This window comes from Zeus faber (genome assembly GCF_960531495.2).
Source record: "Zeus faber genome assembly, chromosome: 16".
NCBI classification, from domain to species: domain Eukaryota; kingdom Metazoa; phylum Chordata; class Actinopteri; order Zeiformes; family Zeidae; genus Zeus; species Zeus faber.
In genome coordinates, this window is record NC_137202.1 from 27,851,389 (window position 1) to 27,878,418 (window position 27,030).

Genomic DNA, 27,030 nt, shown 5'->3' on the forward strand with positions numbered 1-27,030 from the left:
AGGATAAATACATCTAAAATAAAAACACACTGTTTTCATTTGTTTTCTTTGGGGAAACGGGAGAAGGGGGCACACCGCGGGCGTTGGCTTATGCGCTGGGTCGGCCTGCAACACAGAAAGTCACACTGAACCCACCCACCCCTGTGTAGCCCACCCACACTGATCGTGTAGCCCCCCTAGTGGCTGAGGCCCTAAACACCGGCATAGGGTGTTGATGCCAGGGGCGCTGACTATTACTGTACTAATAATAATAAATATAGCTGCAGCCAGCAATATCCGTGGTCAAATTAGTTGTTTTAGGTATAGTTATAGTTACAGTATATATAGGTATAGTTTTCGAGTTTTCCGGGTTCTCTGGAACGCAGCACGATTTTCAGAGTTGACATTGAACTCTGCATCGGCTCACCCCGGTCTGTCGTCTCCTGGTTGTTCTTCTCGCGGAGCAAACACTACATGGTGTCCACAGCGTAACCCTCTGAATGCGAAACTGACTGATATAACATTGGTTTTCAGAGTTTCCATGACACGCAGCATAACTTTCTACCGGCACCAATTACACATTTCTGAGTTAACATGGAACGCAGGGTGGATGTTCTGCCCACTGCTTCTTTATTGTCTTAGGCTTTTGGCTTTCTGCCACTTCTGATAGCTTGTCGTCGGTTTTTCACAAATTCCTGCTCCAAATGTAAATCGATATGGATCAAACCTGAACCACGAGAGGTCTGAGACGTCCCCTTCTCACAAGACCTCAACCATGTCCGTGGGTTCAGCGATTGCCGTGTTACACTTTCAGCCTGAATAATGCCAAGGAGAATAATAATAAAAAATTCCAGCAATAACAATGCGGTTATAGGGTTAATTAATAAAGCTGTAGGCAGCAACATGGGGTCCAGGTTAGTCGTGGTAGGTAGGTATTACAGTTTTCCGGATTCTGTCAAATGCAGCACGAGTTACAATTTTCAGAGTTTACAATGAACGCTGCATGTCTGTGATATATAATAAAAGCAGTACTTCTACTACTACCAATAATAATAATTATAATAACACTAATACGACCATTACTACTACTACTAATAATAATAATAACAATAATAATAACACCACTAGTATTAACAATAATAATAATAACACTACCTCTACTACTAATAATAATATTAATAACACCATCGCTACTCCTACTACTACTACTACTACTACTACTAATAATAATAATAACACCACTAGTATTAACAATAATAATAATAACACTACCTCTACTACTAATAATAATATTAATAACACCATCGCTACTCCTAGTACTACTACTACTACTACTAATAATAATAATAACACCACTAGTATTAACAATAATAATAATAACACTACCTCTACTACTACTACTGCTACTAACGATAATAATAATAATAATAATAATAATAATAATAATAATAACACCACTAGTATTAACAATAATAATAATAACACTACCTCTACTACTACTACTGCTACTAACGATAATAATAATAATAATAATAATAATAATAATAATAATAATAATAATAACACCACTAGTATTAACAATAATAATAATAACACTACCTCTACTACTACTACTGCTACTAACGATAATAATAATAATAATAATAATAATAATAATAATAATAATAATAACACTACTACTACTACTACTAATAATAATATTAATAACACTATCGCTACTCCTACTACTACTACTACTTATAATAATAATAATAATAATAATAATAATAATAATAATAATATTAATAACACTATCGCTACTCCTACTACTACTACTACTTATAATAATAATAATAATAATAATAATAATAATAAATAACACTACTACTACTACTACTACCACTACTTATAATAATAATAATAATAATAACACAACTACTACTACTACTACTAACAATAATAATAATAACAATAATAATCGTTTTATTATTATTATTAGTAGTAGTAGTTGTAGTAGTAGTATCAATAATCATAATAATAATAATTAATTAATAAGTTATTATTAACAACAATAATAATAATAACTATAACAATAATAACAATAATCAAAATAACAATACGATTAATTATTTTTCATCTTATTAATAATAAGAATAACAATAATAAGAACAAAAACAACAACAACAACAACACCACCACCAACAACACCAAGCTCGCTTCTTCCCGGTGCTGGCTGCAGGTCTGAAGGTCCTCCCCCGAGAGGAGGCTGCGGGCCGGCTGTGCGCTGTGGCTCCTCCTGCAGACACCCAGCGGCTCCAGGGATCCAGGACAACTCCGGAGCTTTACCTTGGTTTCACCCCGGTTCCGTCCTCCTGTCCCGGGTTGGGTGAAGCTCCGCGACATGCTCAGTTGAACGGCCCGCCAGTGGAGGTGCAGAGCTCGGCCTGCTCCGCGGTGAAGCTCGGCTCTTCCCCCGGATCAAACCCCAGATGAGCTCCGCCGGAGCCGGCAGCAGGAGACCCCGGCGAGTGTGGAGGCCGCGCCCGGTGCAGCCGGACAGGAACCACCAGGAGAGAGGTAAGGTGGACGGGCAGCAAGCAGCAGGCCGGTGCTCTGTCCGCTGGGTTGGTTTGTGATGTTTCTCCCGGGCGTGGGGGTCACATGCACGGAGTCCTGGTGGTTCACAGGCGACAGGGCGAGGCGTGTAGGGCGAATAGGAAGTCAGGAAACACCGAGGCTTCGGTACTTGTAGGCCGCGCTTTGTTCGGCTTTGCTTTTCGCCCCCACGGGCTCCTTTACGTGTTTCCAGCCTCCAATCGGTGCCAAGGGTGGGCCTCGGTTCGGAACCGAGCGTTCGGGGTCATTTTTCTTTTTGACCGAGTTAAAACCCGGATGACGAATGTAAAGCGGGATAAGGCGAAGCAGCGCTCTTGTGTGTTCGCCGCTCTAAGCGCGCTAACATGCTAATTTGCTAGCTAGCCCCGTGCTAACATGCTAACCTGTTTACTACACGCACGCTAATGTGTTTACTAGCCTCATGCTAATTAGCTCCGCGCTAGCGGTCACTTGACGTTTGTCAATCTCCGCGAGCTGCACACGTACTATTATGATTATTATTTATGAACATAAGCGTCACAGTTATTTTTCTGATTGTTTTCCTTTTGTTCTGGCAACATCGACACATGTGTTCTTCACAGAAAACAAATGTTATTTTTGTGTTTTAATGTGAAGAGTAGGCAGCATCATTCTGTTTCCATGGCAACATATCTCTCACACACACACACACACACACCTGCACAAATTTAGATCAAGTACCTGTCGGGTTAACGCTGCTTTAAAAAGTAGTTTATTTAACATCGATTCCATTTCCACATATTAACTGTTTCTCATAAAGAGGTTAATTTGGATCATTAGGAACTGAATATTTACCGAGTGGAGCAGCTCCATGTGGTGTGTGAGGCCAGTACCAGTATCTGGGAGTCTCCTCTCAGCTTCAGGCTGCATCCCGGCCCGGGTGCTGATCAATAAGCGCATCCAGAATCAGATTTTTTATTTTTCTCCCCCAAATCAGATTTTAATGAACTAGTATCAAGTCGGATCCACAAACATTTTGCGGCGACAGGTTAATTCACAAAGGTTTCAGCTGCGGCACTGTTCTGTACAACTGATCTGTTCAGTTTGAATCTCACGCACGACTTTAAAAACATTCATCTTCATAATGAACCTTCATGTTTGTTTGCAATCTGCTGAATGAAGCTGTTTGTGTGACAGTTTAAATAGAAAACCTCTTCGGGGCGTGGGAGCATCTGAAAAAAGCTCTGCATCACAAGCAGAACCAGAAGACGAGCAGAACCGCGGGCCTCGGTAGCAACCGAGGTTTCTGGACAGACTTGACGGCTGTGTTGTCGTGGTGTTTTTCAGATGAGGACATTCCTGCAGATATGGTCGCAGAAGAATCGGGTCCAGGAGCTCAGAACAGTCCGTACCAACTCAGAAAGAAGTCCTTACTCTCCAAGAGAACAGTGTGTCCGACCAGAACCAGCATGGAGGTACGACGCCGGCCCCAACTGGAGACTGACCGAATGATGTGTGAAGCGCAGCTCAGTCTCACGCTGCGTTCAAGTCAACTCTGAGATTCTTTAAAAAAAACAAAAAACTAGCCCGGTTTGTGGGGGGTAACAAACGGAGCGGTCCTTGATCTCAGAAGAATACATTTTTGTGAAAAGTCAAGTGTCTAATTACATTTTTTTTTTATATTTAGTTCACATCACAACTAGACCGGTAACATTGTGATCGGTGTTCATCTTCTGTTTTGCAACCCTCTTCCTCAAGAAGTAACAAAAAACACAAAGTTTCCTGCGGGAGTCTTTGTTTTTTTTGCTTCTGGATTTGGCCGCGTGAGGGAAATGTTTTGAGTTTGGGAATGACAGAGTTCCGTGGCAACTTGAACGCAGCAGCAGATGAAAAACACGGGCTGTCCTTTCTCCAAGTCTGAAATAATATGAAATTTAAAAGCGTCCGCCGAGCGTGAAATGATTCTTCTGACCGCAGGGAGCTTCAACCTCAACTACCGACAACTTTGGGCATCGAGCGAAACGCCCCCGAGTTTCAGGAAAGGGTCAAGATTTATCAGGTAACAAAAACACTCTCTGCCTGACATCTCACCTGGAGCGTATCTGTGGATGGTTCAAAAAACGTTCACCCATCCGTGTGAAATGGACGTGGTTTCCCCCGCAGCCCCGGCGGAGCAGTACCTCCAGGAGAAGCTCCCAGACGAGGTGGTGCTGAAGGTGTTCTCCTACCTGCTGGAGCAGGACCTGTGCCGGGCCGCCTGCGTCTGCAAGCGCTTCAGCCAGCTGGCCAACGACCCCATCCTCTGGTCAGTACCGTGGCTCTGATGTTCTCTTGTGTTCCCGGCGCGTAAATATCTTCTGAAAGCACGGACGGCCAGTGCATGAAAACCCGGTTTCTCTGTGGCTTCGCAGGAAGAGGTTGTACATGGAGGTTTTCGAGTACACGCGGCCCATGATGCACCCCGAGGCCGGGAAGTTCTTCCAAATCAACTCAGAGGAGCACGAGCAGCCAAACCCATGGAAGGACAGTTTCCAACAGCTGGTGAGCCCAGCCTCCGACCTGCATGATGTCCATGAGAAATAAGGATTCTCAATGGTTCGCTGACGAATGATCGTGGTCCTTGAAGACGTAAATTCACCCAAAACTGAGAAGGAGAATAAGTACATGCAAGTTTCTCCTGGTTTTCTGTTTTTTCCTTCCAGTATAAAGGGGCGCACGTGAAGCCCGGCTTCGCTGAGCATTTCTGCAGTAACCCCGAGAGGTACAAGGGACGGGAGAACATGCTGGTGAGAACACGCAACTCTGTTTTTGTTTTTTTAATATAGTTTTTCACTATATCCTCTCAGATGTTGTCAGGGCATTGTCTGTGATATGTAGCGTTGTCATGGTTACAAGCATGTTGTGTGTGTCCTACAGTACTGCAAAGCATTGTCCTGTTTATAGGCGTGTCCTGTGTGTATGTTGTCATGGCTTCAGGCGTGTTGTGTACTACATAGTGTTGTCATTGCTGTAGGCATGTTGTGTGTACTACGGTACTACATAGTGTCATGGCTTCAGGCGTGTTGTGTACTACATAGTGTTGTCATGGTCACAGGCATGTTGTGTGTACTACAGTACTACAAAGTGTCATGGCTTCAGGTGTGGCTTGTACTTCATAGTGTTGTCATTGCTGTAGGCATGTTCTGTGTACTACAATACTACATAGTGTCATGGCTTCAGGTGTGTTGTGTACTACATGGTGTTGTCATGGTTACAGGCATGTTGTGTGTATTACAGTACTACATAGTGTCATGGCTTGAGGCGTGGTGTGTACTACATAGTGTTATCATGGCTACAGGCATGTGTGTGTACTACAGTACTAGAAAGTGTCATGGCTTCAGGTGTGGCTTGTACTACATAGTGTTGTCATTGCTGTAGGCATGTTGTGTGTACAATACTACATAGTGTCATGGCTTCAGGTGTGTTGTGTACTACATAGTGTTGTCATGGTTACAGGCATGTTGTGTGTATTACAGTACTACATAGTGTCATGTTATCGTTGTGTATGTACTACATAGCGTTGTCATGGTTAAAGCGTGCTGTGTACTACGTAGCATTATCGTGTGTGTGTGTGTGTGTGTGTGTGTGTGTGTGTGTGTGTGTGTACTACAGTACTACGACACCATCGAGGATGCGCTGGGTGGTGTGCAGGAGCATCACTTCGATGGTCTGATCTTCGTCCACTCTGGAATCTACAGTGACGAGTGGGTCTACATCGAGTCGCCCATCACCATGATCGGAGCAGGTGGGTGGTTGACATCCTGATCTGGTTCCATGCTGATGTAGTTAAATGTCGTTAAGGAGTGTTCAAGTATTGCAGTTTTCTGAACTACAGAATGTTGTACTGTTCTGATCAATGGTCAGAGTATGCAGAACCATCGTCATGACTAGGCGTGTCACGATTCCAATTAGAAATTGAAAATTGATCAAAATGAGCATTGGATTTCAAACTTTGAAATCACGAGCAGCCTCGTGATTCTCCCCTTATTTTTGTGGGTAATATTGTCCGACATGGAGGCCATATTGGGGCCGTCATGATCCGCCGGTAAACAAATGCAGGGTGCGCTGGGGGGTGCGGGGCCCTCCGCAGCTCCGAACCGACTTGGAGTCGGGAGAACTGCGGTCGGCTCCGGAGGGGCCGCTGTGCCGCATCCCCAACGCACACTGCACCGCCCACCTGACACTAGGGCTGCAGGAATGAAATTCAAATATTACAAAAAAATTACAAAGCTTAGTAGAAGTTGATCCAGTTTGTTGCACAGTGAACGCACGTTAGAGAGAAATATTCCCGGTAACGGTGCCGAGTCCATCAGCACCGTCTCCCTCTCCTCCGGAGCTTCACTATGTACAAGGGAGAGAGCAGAGCGCCTTTCACCCGAATGTCCAGTAATTACAAAGACGTGGTGATGAGAGTTGGAAATAAACCCCACCATCACCCACGGAATGTCCTCTAGTGTCAAGGTTCCCAACCACTGGCTCCCGGACCGTGCCGGGCTGTGGGGAGCGTTCAGGAGCGAGCTGCAATCTGTTCCCCAGCAGAGCAGTAGCAGGAAAAGGAGCAAAATAAATATATCTAGAGTTTTTGTTTGCTTTTTTTTGAGAAAAGATTGCTGTGATGGGAGCTGCAGGTAGTTTTCATTTCACTACCAGCGTTCCCCTCCCCTGGCAAAAATATAATCCATTTTCTTCCCTTATTTTGGTGAGGAACTTTAAGTTACTATTTAGTAGCGCAATAAGCAACTTGTTTATTATTCTAAAGTCTAGTTTTGCTAAAGCTCTTAACTGTTTGTGTTTTGTTTACATTTTTGTTCTTATACATTTTTTTAATATTAAAATAAAAGTTTCTTGTTGAGAAACAAGTGTTTTTCGACTCGATAATCAAAAATATGTTTAAATCGAAAATCGAATCGTGCATTTGGAGAATAATGAAACCCCGAGTAATGATATTTTGTGTGTAAAAAGCTCAAAGATAAAGGTATTTATCTGTAAATATCCTGATATCAGATTTTTCCTTCTGTGGTCGCCCTGCAGCTTCAGGTAAAGTTTCAGACAAGGTTGTGATCGAGAACACCAGAGACTCCACCTTCGTCTTCATGGAGGGATCAGAGGATGCCTACGTGGGATACATGACCATCCGGGTGAAAACACACGTGGTTTATCGTCCTCCACCCGTCTGCGTGTGCCTCCACCCCCAGTATTTACTCTCTCTCTCTCTCTCTCTCTCTCTCTCTCTCTCTCTCTCTCTCTCTCTCTCAGTTTAACCCGGATGATAAGTCGGCTCAGCATCACAACGCTCATCACTGTCTGGAGATCACCGTCAACTGCAGCCCGGTGGTGGACCACGCCGTCATCCGCAGCACCTGCACCGGTAATAACGACAACCATAATACTAGCAATTCCACTTCCTGCTCCTGTCAGGTCACACTCACGTTTCCACTTCCTGCAGTGGGCTCGGCGGTATGCGTCAGCGGCCAGGGAGCCTGTCCCTCCATCAGACACTGCAACATCAGCGACTGTGAGAACGTTGGACTGTACATCACCGACCACGCTGAGGTGGGTCTCTGGCAAAATAAGTTCAATAGCCTTAATAAAAACAAATACAAATTTAAGTGACAGTACATTCATTTTTTCTTAAAAAAAAAAAGTTTTACAATTTGTATTTTTATATATTTTTTAATAATAGTTTTTAATATTTCATTAGGTAAAATAAATGAATGTACGTATTAATATTTTTGTATATACATTAAATATCTTCACCTCAAACTAACCCCCCCACCCCAGGGAGTCTACGAGGACAACGAGATCTCCAACAACGCTCTGGCCGGAATCTGGGTGAAGAACCACGGGAACCCCATCATCAGGAGGAACCACATCCACCACGGGAGGGACGTGGGCGTGTTCACCTTCGACCACGGGATGGTGAGTCGGTCGAACTGGTAGTTTTCCCGCCAGGAGCCGCTGGTCCAGTGGTCGGGTGTGAACGTCTCGGCCCCTCTCCTCCAGGGATACTTTGAGAGCTGCAACATCCACAGGAACCGCATCGCCGGCTTCGAGGTGAAGGCCTACGCCAACCCCACGGTGGTGCGCTGCGAGATCCACCACGGCCAGACGGGCGGGATCTACGTGCACGAGAAGGGGCGGGGCCAGTTCATCGAGAACAAGATCTATGCAAACAACTTCGCTGGCGTGTGGATCACGTCCAACAGTGACCCCACCATCAGGTCAGCACCCCCCCCCCCTCGGGTCCAGGGGGTCGTCGGTACGATAACGGTGGTGAAGAAAAGTCGCTGCAAGGTGGCCGAAAAGCGGTGCAGCGCGTCATCGAAATGATTTAATTAAACAAAAAACATCAATAGTATGTTACTGTACTGGTCTCAAAAAGTTTGATGTCCTTCAGTAGTCACACACTTTTTTTTTTTTTTCTAAACTTTCTTAATTTTCTATGTTAATTCCCTCTTAAAGCTGCTACGTTGTATCAGATCATTTTAGGCTCCTCCTCCTTCATCGTGTTGTTTGAAGTTCTAAAAACCCTTAAAGTACGATGTGACAACCGCTGACGTAGTAACTTCCCTTTAACGTAATAAACCATGAACAGAATTATAATTTGCAGATGATGTAATAATCCTGTCAATGTCATACATTTCCCAGCAATAAAATAAAAGTCGCCTTCCTTTAACATAACTTTTACTTCCTGTTGATGCAATAATTATTTTGTCATTCGCTTAAAGTTGTATTACGTCATAAGCTGCAAATGATTGTAGTTGCACCACTTCCTGCTCTCAGCTCGGCGTCTCTTCCCTCCGCACTCAGAGCCAACGCCATCTTCAACGGGAACCAGGGCGGCGTTTACATCTTCGGCGACGGGCGGGGCCTCATCGAGGGGAACGACATCTACGGGAACGCTCTGGCGGGAATCCAAATCCGCACCAACAGCTGCCCCATCGTCCGCCACAACAAGATCCACGACGGGCAGCACGGGGGCATCTACGTGGTGAGGGGCTCAGGACAATCGTACCTTGATCATCATCGTCATAACTATGATAACGTTAGCCGCCAGGCTTGCATAGTAGAGAGTCCAAACAGTCCGACCTTTGACCTTGGTTAACGGCCTTTCAAAGTTCTTCCACTGCCAGTGCTGAAGTTCCACCGCGAAGAATAAAACCATTTTAGTAGAATTGTGAAATATGTTGATATAGATTTTTATGATCACAAATAAACAGGAAGTGTTTTAGTGTGTTTTTGTCCCGAGCCTCACGCACGGAGAAAGAATCTTAATCTACAGTGAGACAGTGTCTGTAAAATACAATTAAATAAACATGTGACACACTGCAGCAAAACACGAATTTCTAAAATGGCGGAGCAGCCAAATAAGTTGAAAAAAACCTTTGCAAAAGGAAAATTCGATAAATCCAGATTCGTGTTCCTTTGTTTTTAGTTTGGTTTTTTTTTTAATCTCTCAATATATTTTCAAAACCGAGTTTGACTTATAAACAGTAGAAAAATGTTAAACCGTGGAGTTAAATAGTCCCGTTAGATGACATGGGGAAACACAGTTCACTTACCAAGACGCAGAACAGCGCTGAACAACGCCAATCGACGGTTTCCTGTAAAGCGAGCGGCCAGGTGAAGATCATTCCTCCATATTCCATGTGATGTGAAGTCACAATGTGAAACCCTCTTGGTAGAGTTCAACCTTTAAATCTTACGTGTTTTAAACACACGCCCGGATTCATTGTTGTGTAGGCAGCGTAAAACGCGTATAAGAAAAGCTGACGTCACTTCCGTAAACGAGATGCGGATCGCTCGCAAAACTTTGAAGGTGATCATCTCAGAAAAAACAGTTTGCCGCGCCCTCCTCATTAACAAGTCATAGCTTTAAAAATATTTGCATGATTCGCCCAAGTCCCATCTTGTTTTGAAGCTCAGATTCCTCACTTTTACATGACGTGAAGAGAAAAAAGGTGCCAAAAAAACGACACCAAAACTACCTCAAATCTGCGGTGGGTCACATAGATGCTTTTTAAAAACAGAATAAATGTAACAACTAAATCAGCAACCAGGATATAAGAGATACTACAATCAGGGGCAGCTTCAATCTGAACAAACAAGCTCAAAGAGGAAGTGTTTGAGGGCTCCAGTCTGAGGACCGCAGCCCTGGTTCTGGTCCGGGGTCTCTGAGGTCCTGGTTTTTACTGCTGGTCCTGGTTCTCGTCCCGGTTCCTCCCGCAGCACGAGAAGGGCCAGGGTCTGATCGAGGAGAACGAGGTGTACAGCAACACGCTGGCCGGGGTGTGGGTGACGACGGGCAGCACGCCGGTGCTGCGCAAGAACCGCATCCACAGCGGGAAGCAGGTGGGTGAGGCGAGCGCGCCGCAGCTCCTCCACCCCACCACCGGGGGCGCTGACACGCTGTGTTGTGTCGACAGGTCGGGGTTTATTTCTACGACAACGGCCACGGCGTCTTGGAGGACAACGACATCTACAACCACATGTATTCTGGAGTCCAGATCAGGTTCGAATACATATAATAGAGCTTTTAATATTTGACAGTGAGGTGACTCATTATTTAGAACAAGTGCTAGATATCTGTATTAGTTTGGCAAATACTTAATGTGTGCACACTAGTTCCTCCAGGAAATGAATGACAATGATTGCAAATCAAACCAATCTCTGCAATATTTGCGAGAAGCTTTCTGCGAGAAAATTCCTGCGACTCTTTCACATTAACATGGTTGAACTGGAAGTTTATTTATTTCACAGACTTATTATTGGAACCAAAGCGAGAGAGCAGTATTTTATTACTTTTGTAACTTTGTGGCATAAAAGACGAGTCTGAAGACTAAAATACCGGAGGGAGTGGCTGTCAAACATGTTTCACTCTGATGTCATACCCTGAGACACCAGTTCCATCCCAAACCGATCCCCCCGCAGAACCGGCAGCAATCCCAAAATCAGACGGAACAAGATCTGGGGCGGGCAGAACGGAGGCATCCTGGTCTACAACTCCGGTGCGTTTGGGTTTCATTCGGCCGCTCGCCGCTCGGCCGGACCGGGAAGGTGACGGGCGTGTCCTTCCTCCCCCCGCAGGTCTGGGCTCCATCGAGGACAACGAGATCTTCGACAACGCCATGGCCGGCGTGTGGATCAAGACGGACAGCAACCCCACGCTGCGCCGCAACAAGATCCACGACGGGAGGGACGGCGGGATCTGCATCTTCAACGGAGGACGAGGTGACGACCGGCTGCCTCCTCATCTCGACGCCTTGCTTTTGTTTTCGGGCTGGAAACGAGCTTCCTGTTTTAATGAACCGCTACACGACACCTCTTGTTCATGCCACTCGAATCTGAGTATTTATATTCCACGTGGGCGGCAGGCTGATATCGGATTGGATCGAGAGGAACTAATTTTAAGTTCTGTTGAGCTGCAACAACACTGAACAAAGGTCTTCACGGCGGCTTTGCTGCCCTGTAGTTGTCCACGGAGCTATTACAGGGGTCAGTAAACAACTGGAACTCGAGTCCTCTTAAATACACCCAAAATCCACATTTATTATTTATAATTTTATACGAAGTTTAGAATATAAGAACAAAACATAATTTTGTTAATTACTTATATCCTTGTCAGTATAGACCTGAATAAACCCTGAAAAACAGGAGTTATTTCTTCAGAAAACTGTTGAGCAGTGTATTGTTGTCCTGTTTAGCTTCTCTGCAGTTCTTCTTCTTCTTCTTCTTCTTCTTCTTCTTGACGACTCGCCTTCGTCGGCAGGTTTGTTGGAGGAAAACGACATCTTCCGGAACGCGCAGGCCGGAGTCCTGATCAGCACCAACAGTCACCCGGTCCTGAGGAAGAACCGCATCTTCGATGGCTTCGCCGCAGGTCCTCCTCGCCGCGCAACCTAACGAGCGAGCGTCACGAGGTTCCTCACCGGCCTCCTAACGAGAGCCGTGTTTCTCCCCCGCCAGGCATCGAGATCACGAACCACGCCACGGCGACGCTGGAGGGGAACCAGATCTTCAACAACCGCTTCGGGGGGCTGTTCCTGGCGTCGGGCGTCAACGTCAAGATGAAAGGTCGGCGCCCCTCGTCATCCCATTTATTCTGGAATCTGATCGATGAGATTAAAAGGGAAACGCCTGAGCTGCCTGCCAACCAGGCTAGCTCAATGCATGGCTGCAAATGGGATCAGCTAGCCTGGCTCCTGTAGAATTGGGGAAATACACCATCCCCGGACGCCGAGTTGGTTCTCGCGTCTTCGTGACGAGTAAAAATAAAAACTAGATGTTAGGTGAACTGAATTCACAAGTACTCTAATTGTAAAAGTATACTTTCACTTAAAAAGTTGGAGTATCCCTTTAATGTTTCTCGTGACGTATCGAGGTCCGTGTTGGACGTAGGTTTTCCACGTTCCAACCTCCAGGACTTTGCGTCCTTTTAACCCAAAATCCTCCCCTCAGACAACAAGATCCTGAACAACCAGGACGCCATCGAGAAGGCGGTGAGCCGCGGCCAGTGTCTCTACAAGATCTCCAGCTACACCAGCTACCCCATGCACGACTTCTACAGGTGAACACCCCATACCAAAAATGCACTTCCCCTGGTTGCACCCCGCCCTGAACGCTAGTGGAAGACTGGAACCCAACGTCACAAACAGTAACTAGTTTTTTAAATGAAGTGGTAGGCATGTAGGAGTCACCGTGAAGCTCATTTCAAACCACTGCTGCGTCTCGTATGAAGCAGGATGACGCAGCCTAACGGTCGCCACCACTAAATTACCTCCTTCGAAGCGGTTGGCCGGACGCTCGTCGTCCCCGAGGCGACCATCCGTAGGTTTATTCGGCGGCGCCTTGTTCTTTTCCGAGCGCCGTCCGCGTCTGACGCTGTGTCCCTGCAGGTGTCACACGTGCAACACGACGGACCGCAACGCCATCTGCGTCAACTGCATCAAGAAGTGTCACCAGGGCCACGACGTGGAGTTCATCCGACACGACAGGTTGGTTCCACCTTGTTTTGTCGGTGCCGTCTGACGGGGAAACGTTTTACACATTTATTCAGAGGAACTCCATTGTACATGGTTGTTTGTTGTGGTTCATTCCACACGTGTCCTCCACTGCCCCCGGCGTCTTTCGAGCCGCCTCCGCCCGCCCGCGCTGCGGCTACGTCACCGTCCCACGGCGTCGCTGGCTTAACGTTTCTTCTCCCGCAGGTTCTTCTGCGACTGCGGCGCCGGCACGCTGTCCAACCCGTGCACGCTGGCGGGCGAGCCCACGCACGACACGGACACACTGTACGACTCGGCCCCGCCCATCGAGTCCAACACGCTGCAGCACAACTGAGTGCGCCCCGGCCCAAAGGCACTCCATGCAGAAAAGGCTTTTTAAAGGAAAAAGACAAGCTCTCCCGCCGTTTGAGCGACGGACTCGGGGGGGGGGGGGGTCAAACCGCGGCGCGCGCCCCCCCCCGGGAGACGACGACGCCTCGGAAAAACAAACTGATCTCGGATTTCATTTTCCCGCCCTTCGTGTAGTTTTGTATTTCCATCCTGTACTTGAACGTCGTATTTTATTAAACGTATTTCTTATGGTCAGGCCGTCACGCGTCCAGTCGCAGGATTTAACTTCTTTCTGTGAAAGAGAGAATACGACGCTGAACATTTTCTCCAGCAATGTTGGCTTTTTTTTTTTTATTTTATTTTTTTAACATTTGCAATTCACTTCAATATATTTGAAGAATATTTCAGAAGTTCTGTCACGAGACTCGAGCCAAATCGCTTTTTATATTATTTTGACGCTGAGATATCGAACCTGGTCGAGGGTTTTTGGGGGAAGTGCTTCTACTTCAGCGGGAAGTTGGGATGTTAGGACTTTTATACTATTTATGAAATGTTTTTATGACGCTGTAGATATTTGGGTCCCGCCCGGACGGTCTCAACACAATGTGGTCGGGCGGGGCAATGTTTTAATGAAACCTTATTCCGAGCCCCATGTCCTTGTCGAAGGGGAACACGGTGTTTTCTGAACCTCAATCTCAGTTTTCCATCGAGAAATGAGGTCGGGGTCAAAAGATTTCCACGTTTCCCTCGTTTTAACCGCCGCTACGAGGCCGAGCGGTTCGATTCCCAGTCTCAGATTCCACTTCCCGCCTCAGCGGCTCCATATGCATGTATCGCAACATCTAGACGTAATATATTGTCAACTATTCAATAACCGTTATGTAGTTAGTGTGAATTTAAAGGGTTTAATTTCCTAGTTAATAAAATTCTCATTTTTTAAAAATAAACTTTATTAGATCATTACAGTAGTGTTTTTTTTGGGGTTTTTTTTTTGTGTTTTTTAATACAAAGAACCAGGAAGTAGATGAAACCAACAGGAAGTGGAGGCAGAGTTCAGAGGTCGGCGATGGCCCGAACCAACGAGGCGAAATGAGTTTTTCCCAAAGAAGAGTCTTCAGCGAACTGGCACAACTTCCTGTGAGGAGGAGAAGAAAAGCTCAGCGATCACAGCCTCTCGACAGTCGACAGTCATGGAATGCAGCGAGACGGAGCTGCATCGACTTCCTGTGACAACATCAGTGATGTTGCAATAAAGGACCAGTCGGTTCCCGCTTTGAGAAACTTCACAGCAAAACCTCCCCTCCTCTCTAAAACCCGAACATTAAGGTTTCATCCAAATCAGACAGAACCAACCTTACTTAAATTAAAAAATGCCTTCCTGAGACCGTCTTAGCTTAACTTCAGATGAGTTGAGTCATTAGTCAGGTCCCTCTGCCCGAGACCTAGATGAGCTCAAGTTTCCTTCTGGAAATCAGATTTTTTTTTTTTTAACCAAGACAAGTGTCTTAGTGCATTTTAAACCATGACTGAGAAAGGTCGGCCAAACCGCCCCTAAATCCACCTTTTCTCTATTAATAAACAGTTTTTTGTGTTATACTGAAAAAAAGTCAACTCTTTTAGCTGTAGTCACACCAACGTAGGAGACTAGAAACGGGAAGTTTCGTCGCTTCCTACTGGCAACCTGCCGTACATACGTGCTCTTGGTGAACTGCAGCGATTGCAAAATGTAATCCAAAAGAAAAGTGATTTGTTGTTGTAATCCTGTTTAAAAATCAGTGACATGAGACTAAAAAGGGTTTTCCAGACTCTTTCCTTCCACTGCAGTTTCTCTACAGCACAGCAGGTGGTGTATGACCATTTCTCAATGATGGAAACAACATTTTAATGTGGCATTCCGTAAGATAAAATATATGTTAATCATTCATCATATTAATAATAATGCCATAAGCTGGCATTCTATGTACGGGTGTGCCACCAGAGGATGCCAAGATTCGACCGCTATGAATTAGCTAAAGCAGCGTAGCCAGGTTGCTGAACTGGGGTTATGGACGACGGATACACACGAGGCGTCCTCTGACCGCAAAACACAGTATTTCTATGTCTACTCTGTAGTGCTACCTCAGTAAATCGTGGATGGATTTGAACTCGCACCTGAAGACCCGGAGGCCGGTGGCGCTCCTCTCGAACTCGCGTGCCTTCCTGTGTCCCGACTGGATGACGTCCTCGGGCAGGGCGGCCAGCCGCGCCGCGTTGAAGCCGTAGCTCTTAGGACACGCCCCCGACACAAACTTGTACAAGAAGGTGATGGTCTCGCGGCTGGGGTCCTCACACTCGTTCTCCACCATGCAAGCCTTGATCGTAATAGAATATTAATAATGATTCATGACATTCTTTCATGGGAAATATGAAGACTCATCGATATTAATCTTCATTAAATGTAGACAAATAACTTTTGTCTATATCAATGTTATTTGTCAGTCTGGCCATTTTGTTGAGCCAAAAATCAAAGAAAATTAAAATATATGAACAACAGCTCCCTGATCCTCACCATGTGTCCCAGCCGCACGGCAGGACGCCGGGCGTGGTCCTCCACCAGTGAGTGGTAATGGGTGGAGAACAGCGTGCGGCAACGCAGCTTCTCCGCCAGCTGCGTCACCACAGCGCTGGCGATGGCCGTGCCGTCGTAGGTCGCCGTCCCTCGGCCTGAGGAGAGAGACAGCGGCCAGCAGGCGGCGTTACACGGCTCTGTGGAATACTCTGCTCTGATTGGTCAACTGTGGTAACCAGCGAGCGGTCAGTTATTTCTGTTAATCTGGTGACGCTGCATGGAAACGACAATGGAACTCAATGACCCATTCAGCGTCACATTTCACCATTAACGTAAATGTCCAGTTTGACATAAATAACAGTAAATAATGTATTCATATGAAGGACAATAGTTCAATACGTTGTTGTGAATGTTGTTTCACAGTGGAAGCTAAACGAGACTGGTTATAAAACCACTAGTAATAAACACTAATATTGTGAAGCTCCCCCTAATGTCACCAAAACAGCTGTGAGGTGGAGGCATGGACTCCACCAGACTCTGAAGGTGTCCTGTGGTATCTGGCACCAAGACGTTGCATCAGATCCTTTAAGTCCTGCAAGTTGGAGGTGGGGCCCCCATGGATCGAGCTTGTTGTTAGAGTACATCCCATAGATGCTCAATTTGATCGGACCAAGACCCCGCCCATCCACATGATGTAGAAGAAAAGGTGGTTCATCAGACCCCCACCTTCTTCAATTGCTCCATGGTCCAGTTGTGACGCTTACATGTCCATTGTAGGTGCTTTCAGGGGTGGACAGGGGTCAGCATGGACGCTCTGAGCGCTCCGATGCACTGTGTGTTCTACACCTTTCTATCACAGCAACATTCACTGTTTCAACACTTTGTGCTGCAGTAGTTCTTCTGTGGGATCCAACCAGACGGACTAGACTTCACTCCCCACGTGCATCAATGAGCCTTGGGCCCCATGACCCTGTCGCCAGTTCACTGCTCGTCCTTCCTTGGACACTTTTGGTAGTAACCACTGCAGAGCGGGAACAGCCACCAGACCTGTGCTTGTGGAGATGCTCTGACCCAGTCGTCCAGCATCACAATGTGCTCCTTGTCAAAGTGGCTCAGATCCTTACGCTGCTTCAACACATCAACTTCAACAACTGACTGTTTACTTGCTGCCACACACGCACACGCACACACACACACTCCATGTTATTCACTTCCCTGGTTTAAATGTCGTGGATGATCAGTATACAGTATATACTGTACATTTGCTAAGTAGTGTGTAATAAGCAGGATAATGTGCGGCCAGACGGTCATTATCATTAAAGTAACCTTCAGAATAAATCCAGACTCCTGTCGTATTAGGACCTTCCATCTTGACCTCTTTCAGACTTTCTTTCAGTGATTCTGAGCAAAATTGAACTTTAGATTTCCCCCCCCTGGAGATTTACAACACCCTAATTTACCCCTTTTGAATTTATGTGGTTAATATTCCAATTAAAATATATTATTATTATTATTATTATTATTAGAAGGAAACAATATAATGCCTACATTTAAATCATTTTGTTTGTAACATGATGTGAGGTCTGAAACAGAACCTCTGTCATACAACGGCTAAAATGATTTATTATGAATCAGATATGAAGATCAAGTCTCACCCAGTTCATCCAGCAGCACCAGCGAGTGCTTGGTGGCGTGGTGCAGGATGCTCGCCGTCTCGCTCAGCTCCACGAAGAATGTGCTCTCACCTGCGTAGAACCAGTGGAAAAAAACAAGGTGGAATTCAAGCACTTTTCCAGCGCTTTCAGAATCCAACTATTTCCAGCACTGCATCAGTACATTGACATCATCAATATGTTTTGTCATCTCACAAGAATTAAGACTAATAGAATGAAATCGGTGCTTTCCAGGCTCTTGATCAAATTTCAAGCACATTTCCATCCTTGAAAACCTTCCGGGTCTCAGGTCATACCGGCCATGATGCGGTCGGAGGCTCCGAGCCGCGTGAACACTCTGTCGACGGGGCTGAAGGTCATCGCCTCGGCAGGAACGTAGCATCCCAGCTGAGCCAGGATCACCACCAGGCCACACTGAGCAGGAAGCAGGAAACAATAAGTACCAACTGATAATGCTCAAGCACTTCCTACTACAATACATACTTATCAATAAACACATTCTTATCAATAAACACATTCTTATCAATAAACACATTCTTAATAAATATATCCTTCACAATAGGCTAAAGGTATCTGGAACAAGACAACCGCTGGAGCTAGGGACACGGTTGAGGTCTCGTTATAACCGGGATGTCTCAGACAACTCATGGTTCAAGTTTCATCCATATCGATCCACATTTGGAGCAGGAATTGGTGAAAAACCGATTAAATTTGACCGACAGTAGCCGAACATGTGTTTGTGTATCGCCTTACCTGCTTGACGTGGGCGGGGCTTTTCGTTTGATATTTTATCTCTTTTGCTCTTTTTGGAAATATAGACGCAGCCTGTCACCTGGACCCGGAAAACTCACGTCATGCGTCATCACGTCAGCAGATGCCACGTTCGATGGAAACTCGGAAAATCATACCTCGTTTTAGACGTCGCGAACTGATGCTACATTCCATCGGAACTCGAAAATTTCAAATTGCCGTCGATACTGGACTGTATGTGTTGCTGCCTGCAGTTCCATTTCGGGGTCCAGCCAAACCGCGCTGTCACAACATTTATCATCCCAATTGCCTCTAGGAAAAAATCCTGCAAGTGTTTTCCTTCTATGCTATGGGAGCCTGTACCTCCTGCCTGAGGGTAAGAGCTGGAAGTCTGTATGGAAGACATGACATGTCTTCCATGTCATGACTCTGCCTCTACTCATTTCAGAACATCAATCTACCGCCGTACTGCTGAGTCCCTACTCAATCCAGTTATTAAAGTGTTATCTTATCTTAACAGCAGATCTATTCTTGCTTGGGTTCCCCACCTGTCTCATGAGCGTGGACTTCCCGCCCATGTTAGGTCCCGTGACGAGGACGCACGAGGCCCGGGCGTCGCCCTGCTCCTCGTCTTCTTCGCCGCCGGCACAGTTGATGAAGACGTCATTGGGGATGAAGTCGTCGCCAAAGAAGGTCTTGGTGACACACGGGTGACGGGACCCTCGCAGGTCCAGGTAGGGTTCCAATCGCCCGTCCGTGTTAGTGAGCACCACCTGGGGGCGGGCCATGGGGCCGTCTCCACCCTGGCTGTAGCGCATGAGACTCAGCAACACGTCTGGAAATAATAATAAAAAAATAAAAAAAACTTTAGGAGAAAAGTGCTGAATAACAAACTGTGGAAGTACAAACATCCTTCAGCTTCCTATCTAAATGAGAATTCATCAGCATATAAATGGGATATTTTAGCACTCCTTTTAAACCGAAAGAAAGAAAACGAAAATACTTTAATGATTAAAAAACAGTAACACTGGACCTGCAGCGCGACTCGACGTGGTGGAAATAAAAATTCAGCATTCTGCTCCTCTGAAGGACATCATTTTAGATTATGAAGTTATTTCGGTTTGTGTGAATCTCAAAAATGAAATGAGTTTGGAGAAAACCACCAGCTTCATACCGGGTGTTTACTTTTGTTCTATTTAAAAGGAGTAAATTGAATTACGCTATAATGGAAAAAGAAATACATTTGAAATAAGAACATTTGTAATGAGTCTGAGAAATGAGTTGCTGCCTTGAGGTGTTCTTCTGGGGCCAGATTTTAAACCTGGATTTCAACCACCTTCGTATTCTTCAAATGATCTTCACCATTTTACAAAAAAACGATTTAAAACTAACACATTTCTAGATAATATTCTCTCGGGTTTTATTTTCATAAACACACTCCGTTGGTACTTTAAGCATTGCAGGTATTTCAGAAATTAATGGAACTACAGTTCATTGCCAAAGCGTCGGTCTGTGTTACTACGTGGGCGGCAGTTGACCAGTCTATGGCTGTACCCGCCTCAGTTAAATCGGATTCAGCTGGTTAAATTACTAAAGACCGTAGTATTGTTAAGCTCTGACATTACCAATACTGTTAACTGTATCGGAGAAATTAGGAAAATTGATTTTCTATTTATTTAGGTGATATAACCTTCTTTCTAACTTGCAATAGTATTCATGTGTAGGAGAATAGTTCACTATGTATGTATATTCGTCCAAGAAGAATTTTTTCTTATATCAAAAGAGACCTCTCTCCTACCTCTCCATCGCCGGAGATGGCTCCTTATTGAAAAGTTATTACTGTGCATTTTTGTAAGCTTCTATTTGTTTTATCTTGTTATTGTAATGCACACTGACCGAAAAAAAGACTATCAGTTGACTGACTGGTTTTCAACTGATGATTCGACTCGTCGACTTTCAGGGGGCTGCCCTAGAATAGTCCTGATTTAAATGAAGCCTTTCCATATAAAAAAACAAATGTAAAAGGTTTCTGGTGCATACCAAGCACAGCCATGCACTCCACGGCCGCCTGCCAGTCCCTGTAGTTCTTGTCGAAGTTGTAGAAGAGCCTCCTCATGCAGTCCTTCAGGGAAGTGTCGCGCTTCTCCTCGAAGCCCTGCAGCTCCGAAAAGAGCCGCTCGCTCTCCCGGGTCACGTAGCGCTTCCAGCCCTTCTTGGTGGACTTCACCTCGTACTCCTCGGGGACGTTCCTCTCAGAGACGCTCTCTGGAACTTCCATCTGGTAGCGGTTCCGTCCAGTTCCCCAGAAGGCCATGCTCTTGCAGCCCAGCCTCTTCTTCTGCCGGTCAAGGTAGTCCTGCAGATCCCGCTCGCAGCGCTTGATCGCATCAAGTGCCTGGTCGTACTCTGGGTCAAAGCCCGTCTTGGGGGTTATGACCCCGGTGGAACGGGCTTTCTGGTGGTCAAAGGCCGTTTCCCAGCGCTGGAGCTCGGCGGAGAGGTCAGGAAACAGACCGCCCTCCCCGTCCGCTTTCAGGTTCACCACCTGCTGAAGCAACTTGGAGCGGAAGTCCCCAGAGACGGTGGCAAAGCCAGACACGATCTCCTGCATGGTTTTGAAGCCCTCCAGGGCCGAGAGGAAGTCTGCTATCTTGCGCTTGCTGTAGGTGACCTCCTCGTAGAGGATTGCACGGCTGTCAGGATGGTCCTGGCCCTTCAGAGGCGTGCCCAAGCTGTGGATCTTGCTGAGCAGGCGCTCCAGGTCCGGGAGCTTCTTCAGGAGCTCAGTGGCCTCGGTGGCCTGGGCCTGGACGCCCATCAGGTCCTCCAGTGCGTCCAGTCTGTCGCCGATGGACGTGGGGTTGCAGAGGGGAGCACAGAGCCACTGCTTGAGTAGCCGTTTTCCAAACGGTGAGGAGCAGGTGTCCAGGCGCTCCAGCAGCGTTCCCTCCACTCCCCCTGAGCCGTTCTGGAGGATCTCCAGGTTGGTCAGGGTCACTCCATCCAGGACCAGGCGCTGACGTGTCCAGGAGAAGGATCCGCCAGGGTCAGCCGCCTTCTCCACCTCTACGTCCACCGGGACATACTCCATGAAGTTGGCCATGGAGAGCAGCTCCTGGTCCACCAGACACTTCTTCAGGTAGAAGATGCATCCCCCCAGAGTGGACAGCGCCAGCTCGTAGCCCTCCTTCGGAGTGAGGCCCAGTGAGTCGCTCTCAGAGGTCATGTTCTTCAGAATGGCTGGAAGAACGCCACCGACCGCTTCGTCGTTCCCAACGCTCTCCTTGAAGTAATCTTCTTCCGCCAAGGACTTGAGGGTCTTCTGAGCGTCCCAAAACTGACTATTCGCGTTGAGGCCCTCCTGCATGGCAGAAGACAGGGAAGCTTTGAGGATTTTTCGTGTTTCGACAGACGGGTTCCCCTTCTCAAAGAGCACCTGGGCAGGGACGAAGTGCGCCACCAGGGTGCGTAATCGAGAGCAGTGGCGGTCGTCCTGGAACTGGCCGACGTGAAACTGTCCGACCGAGGTGTCCAGGAAGCAGACGCCGTAGGTGCGGCAGCGACCTGAGGCGTCTGCCTCCGCCTTCTCCTTCAGGCTCAGCAGGTAGCGGCTCTGGCACTCGGACGGAGCTCCGTCCAGGACGCTGTAGGTCTGCGTTCCCCGTGTGATGATCCGGCACACCTCCCTCCTCACTACACGGTCGAACTTGGTGGGCCGGGCAATGGACTTGCACCGAGCCTCCATCATCTCCGGTGTCTCAGTCTGCTCCACCCGAGCCACTTTGTAGCCCTTCTGGACCAGTACGTCAGAAAAGCGTCCGAACCCGATCTCTGGGAAGCCCGAGTGGGCCCATGTGCCCTTCATGAAGGTGAGGCCCATCTCATTGACTCCGACCACGGCGTCCATGTGGTACAGCTCGTAGAACTTGCCGACCTTGTAGAAGAGCACCGTGTCAAACATCTGCGCCTTGAGGTGCCACCAGCGGCGAATGCCAGGCGTGCAGCGGTTCAGGAAGTCCTCCGGTACGTAAAGGCTCGTGGGGTCGTAGTCGTCCTCCGTCTGGCGGCGGCGCCGTGCGTCCTTCCTCCTGCCATCCTGCAGCCAGTCCAGCTTCTCATGGTCCCATGCAGAGGATCCGCCCCCTCCGCCCACCTGGCCCTCGGAGCCGTCGGGGGCAGAGAAGGCCGACAGTCGTGCCTTGGTGTCCGCTGCGACGGCGGCCGGTGCTCGCTTGGGCGTGACGGTGGGAGCCACCACGGGCTTGGTGGCTGGTTTGGCCGCTGGACGCTTGCGCTTGACAGGCTTTACGGGACTTCCTGCCTCAGACTCGCTCTCTTCTTCCTTTTCTTCTTCGCTGCTCGCCACCGCCTCCTCCTCTTCGCCCTCGCTGCTAGAAGCTGCGTTTTCCGGTTTGAACTCTTCGTCCGAGCCCTCGCTGTCCGATGCGACCACGATGCGACGACGCTTAGGCTTATTTCCCGTCTCGGTGGCAGCGCGAGCTGAGCGCCGACTGGGTTTGGAGGTCTTCACCTCCTCTTCCTGCTCTTCATCAGAGACGTCTTCATCAGTAACCAGCGACTTGTCAAGCTGAGAGAAGAAATAATGATAGAAGAATAAAGAAGTTCAGCTTCTGGCATTTTAGCATTTTGACCGTATGAGTGTCATTTTGACTTCTTGTCAATGCAAACTTTCTGCTTTTGATCCAAACTGGAGTAGACATTAAATCAGATCTAACAATAAATCTGATGGAATGGGGTCCGTGGCCTTGATAAATAAAATGGAAAATTAAATACAAACAGGATTCCTTATTAATAGAAGAGTTATCACCTCCATATCTTCCTCCTCCTCCTCCTCCTCCTCATCAGAGGGGTCCGTGCAGCGCGGCAGCTGAAGCCTCTTCTCTGGACTCTCCATCATCACTACATCAGCGAGCTCCATCGATCGACGAATCACAGGCTTTCCACTGAAGAATATCCCCCCGCTTTTAGCGTCGCTGCTGCCGGAGCCTGGAGCACGTCAGTAACACGTTGGTGACACTTTAGTAACATGTTAGTAGCATGTCAGCATCAACACTTCAACATGCTTAACAAATTATCACTATGTCAACATATAAACATATGTCAACTTGCCGATATACAGTATATTCATACAGTCAAAATATCTGTGTGTGTGTGTGTGTGTGTGTGTGTGTGGGGCATGGTGCTCTGAGCTTTTCTCGGTCGTGGCGTGTTTATACGGTCGTGGGCCTTTTCCGCTGCTTGACGGCGCTACATTATAATTCCGACCTCATACACCAGAACTAATTGGGACAAGTGCCATACACCCACGGACCGGGGGACGGGCAAACACACACACACACACACACACGTGCCCAATTGTGGTTCCAATTTTCCTGGACATAATTAACTCTGTTTTGTCGATGCATGTTGTCGTCTGACATTTCTATGTTTATGTTTTTCCATATACATATTTGTTTCTATGTTTTTCCATGTACATGTCATTTGTTTCTAATTTTCCATGTACATGTTGTTGTTTGTTTCGATGTTTATGTTTTTACATGTATATGCTGTTTGTTTCTATGTTTATTTGTCTCACCCGTGGTGATTCTCCCTCTTGGAGTAGTAATGATGATTAGTTGTTTAAAGACCAAAACATGGTAAGGTGGTTCTCCAAAGAGGGGGGTTGCTGGTGGTTGTGTGTAACAAAAAGCTGTGCTCTGGTCATTCCACAGCTCGTCACAGGACAGTTATTTCAGCAGTTCTTGATGGTTAAAGAATGAATAAAGGTTGAGAAGTTTCTCTCTCTCTCTCTCACTCTCAGTCTCTCTCTCGACTTTTTAATGTCTTAAACTTTGATCAATTTAATAACTGCCACAATAATTTAGATGTATTTTTTCAACAAACTGCAGGTCCACCTTTCATACCCAAAATGCAATTCAAAGTGCTTTGTATTAATGGAAGGCAACCATATAGCAAGATAAAAAAAAATCAAACAAGAAAAATGCATTTCATCAAAATAAATAAATAAATATTATACTTGGACCACGATCATTCCTCTCACTGCCTAATCTCCACCCTGGCCGTCTGCTCACCTTGGTACTCTCTGATGTAGCGGCTGCTGACCCAGCCCCGGGTCGGCGGCTCATCAAAGAAGTGCACGTGCACACGCTGGTCACGGCCACGGCCCCTCATCTGCTGCCCGCTGAGGGGCTGTGGGACCACCATGCAGGGCCACCAGGGGTGGCCCTCCAGCTTGGCCCACACCAGGGACCCGGCGCTGAATGAGCATTTCGGGCTGAAACAAGAAAAGAAGAGTTTGATATTTTGACTTGGAGAGGTGGAGATGTGTTGCGTGGATATCTAATTTAATGTAAAATATATTTTGGTTATAAAGAATGGATGCAATTCACTTTTATTATGTGTTATTTCATAAATAAAAAATAACAGCAGAACTGATGATGCAGTTCCTGGGCTAGGAGCGAGGGAGTAGTGGTGTACCAGTATCTGTACTTAATAAGTATATTCAGCTTTACTCCATGACATTTCAAAGCAAAATTATTTTATAAGGATAACAAATAAAAAAATAAAATAAAAAATAAGGGACTGGATCTATCAAACTGATCATCAATCATTCTTTACTATTTTATTGTACATTCAGTAGATGCATTAGCGTCATCTGCAGAGCAAGGTTCGGTAGTACTTTATGAAGTATTATAGACTGCTGTGTTAGGACACTGGCACAAGTACTTTTACTTTGAATATTTAAAATACATTTAACAACAAGTACTTAGTGAAGAATACTTCTACTTACGTAGAAATCCATGTGGTACTTTCCCTTTGACTAGGGTGACGTTGTGTAGAGAACTAGTACTTTTAAGGGTACTCCCCCTTCCGCAGAGAGCCTTAACGCAACCAACCTGGCATAACTCATTACTTAATACAACTTATTAAACTTATTCAGTTGTGTCACAGTTCCTCAGCTTTCTATTGTTCAAATGTGCAGGTTTTTCATTCACGATCCTGCCACACTTTATTATGTACAGCTCCCTGTGAGTTCCTTGTAGCTTCCAGACCCTTCCACTCGGCTGCATCGTGAGCTAGCTAGATCACAGAGAGCACTAGTGGACATGGCGGGTCGGCGCTTCTTACGAACAGGAGAAACCACGTTTTCACGGTGAAACACGGAGCTAACGGCACATGGAGCCCGCTCGGTCCTCACCTCTCCCCGGGAGTCGGTGTGCGGGCACCGAACAGCTTGTCCAGCCCTCCCTTCGCGGTCTTCGGGGCCTGTGCTTTGGGTCTAGCCGCCTTGGCGCTCTTACCGGCCCGGGGCTCCAGCCTGGCTCCCTCCTTCGGGGAGCAGCTGGTCCCCTGGCCCGAGGATGGAGCGTCTCCCTCAGCGGGAGAGGGGCCGGGCCGCGGCGTGGACACCGGCGGCGTGGACACCGGCGGCGGGGACCGGGAGAAGAAGCTGAAGAGGGAGCTCTGCTTGGCCATGGCTCCGCTGCGCGACCGGAGGCGACGCCGACTCACTTCGCGGGAAAGCAGCGTGTGGGCGGGGCTAAACGCTTCGGCCAATCACAAGCGAGGAGAACGAACCCGCGTGGCCACGTTTGGCCACGTGACTCAAACTTTCGCTAAGAATCCCGGAAACAGAAAATACTACTTCAAAGTACTAATGACGTACAAATATACTACAAATGATTCTATTACAATCATAATCATCATTATAATTATAGTGCCCTCTTTTAACATTCTGCTGTCGGTGTATTCTCGTGTCTTATCAGGTAATTTCATATTTTAGGATTCCTGAATTTTCCCCCACGGGATGTTTTCTTATATTAAAAATGTAAATGATACTTTTGTTTGTCATATTCTGAGTATATTTCCAGCATATTCCCAGTGTATTCTGAGTGTACTCCCAGTGTATTCCCATCGTATTCCGAGTGCGTTCCCATCGTATTCCAAGCGTATTCCCAGCATATCCCCAGTGTAATCCGAGTATACTCCCAGCATATTCCCAGTGTATTCCCAGTGTATTCCCATCGTATACCCAGTGTATTCCCAGTGTATTTCTAGAGTATTCCCCGTGGATTCCTAGTGGATTCCCATCGTATTCCCAGTGTATTCCAAGCATATTCCCATTGTATACCCA

The 27,030-nt window shown here is 46.8% G+C and overlaps 2 protein-coding genes across 2 annotated transcripts; one reads left to right on the top strand and one right to left on the bottom strand.

Moving 5' to 3' along the window:
* Positions 1-2,202: 2,202 nt before the first annotated feature.
* fbxo11a (F-box protein 11a) lies at positions 2,203-14,156 on the top strand. Its single transcript, XM_080016567.1, has 22 exons — positions 2,203-2,535; positions 3,880-4,007; positions 4,510-4,591; positions 4,696-4,837; positions 4,944-5,073; positions 5,235-5,318; positions 6,184-6,316; positions 7,603-7,709; positions 7,828-7,939; positions 8,018-8,124; positions 8,353-8,490; positions 8,575-8,792; positions 9,382-9,562; positions 10,801-10,923; positions 10,998-11,083; positions 11,503-11,579; positions 11,659-11,802; positions 12,341-12,451; positions 12,538-12,645; positions 13,030-13,138; positions 13,467-13,565; positions 13,779-14,156. The coding sequence occupies exons 1-22, from the start codon at positions 2,448-2,450 to the stop codon at positions 13,906-13,908; spliced, it is 2,637 nt and encodes an 878-aa protein (XP_079872693.1). The 5' UTR covers positions 2,203-2,447; the 3' UTR covers positions 13,909-14,156.
* Positions 14,157-14,279: 123 nt separating this feature from the next.
* msh6 (mutS homolog 6 (E. coli)) lies at positions 14,280-26,372 on the bottom strand (the record flags this gene model as incomplete). The annotated part of the gene is made up of 10 exons (XM_080016566.1): positions 14,280-15,039; positions 16,056-16,255; positions 16,453-16,607; positions 18,108-18,197; positions 18,422-18,539; positions 19,424-19,710; positions 20,916-23,463; positions 23,704-23,882; positions 24,968-25,170; positions 26,095-26,372. 10 exons carry the CDS (start codon positions 26,370-26,372, stop codon positions 14,958-14,960), a joined length of 4,140 nt encoding a protein of 1,379 aa, XP_079872692.1. The 3' UTR covers positions 14,280-14,957.
* Between the last annotated feature and the right edge of the window lie 658 nt (positions 26,373-27,030).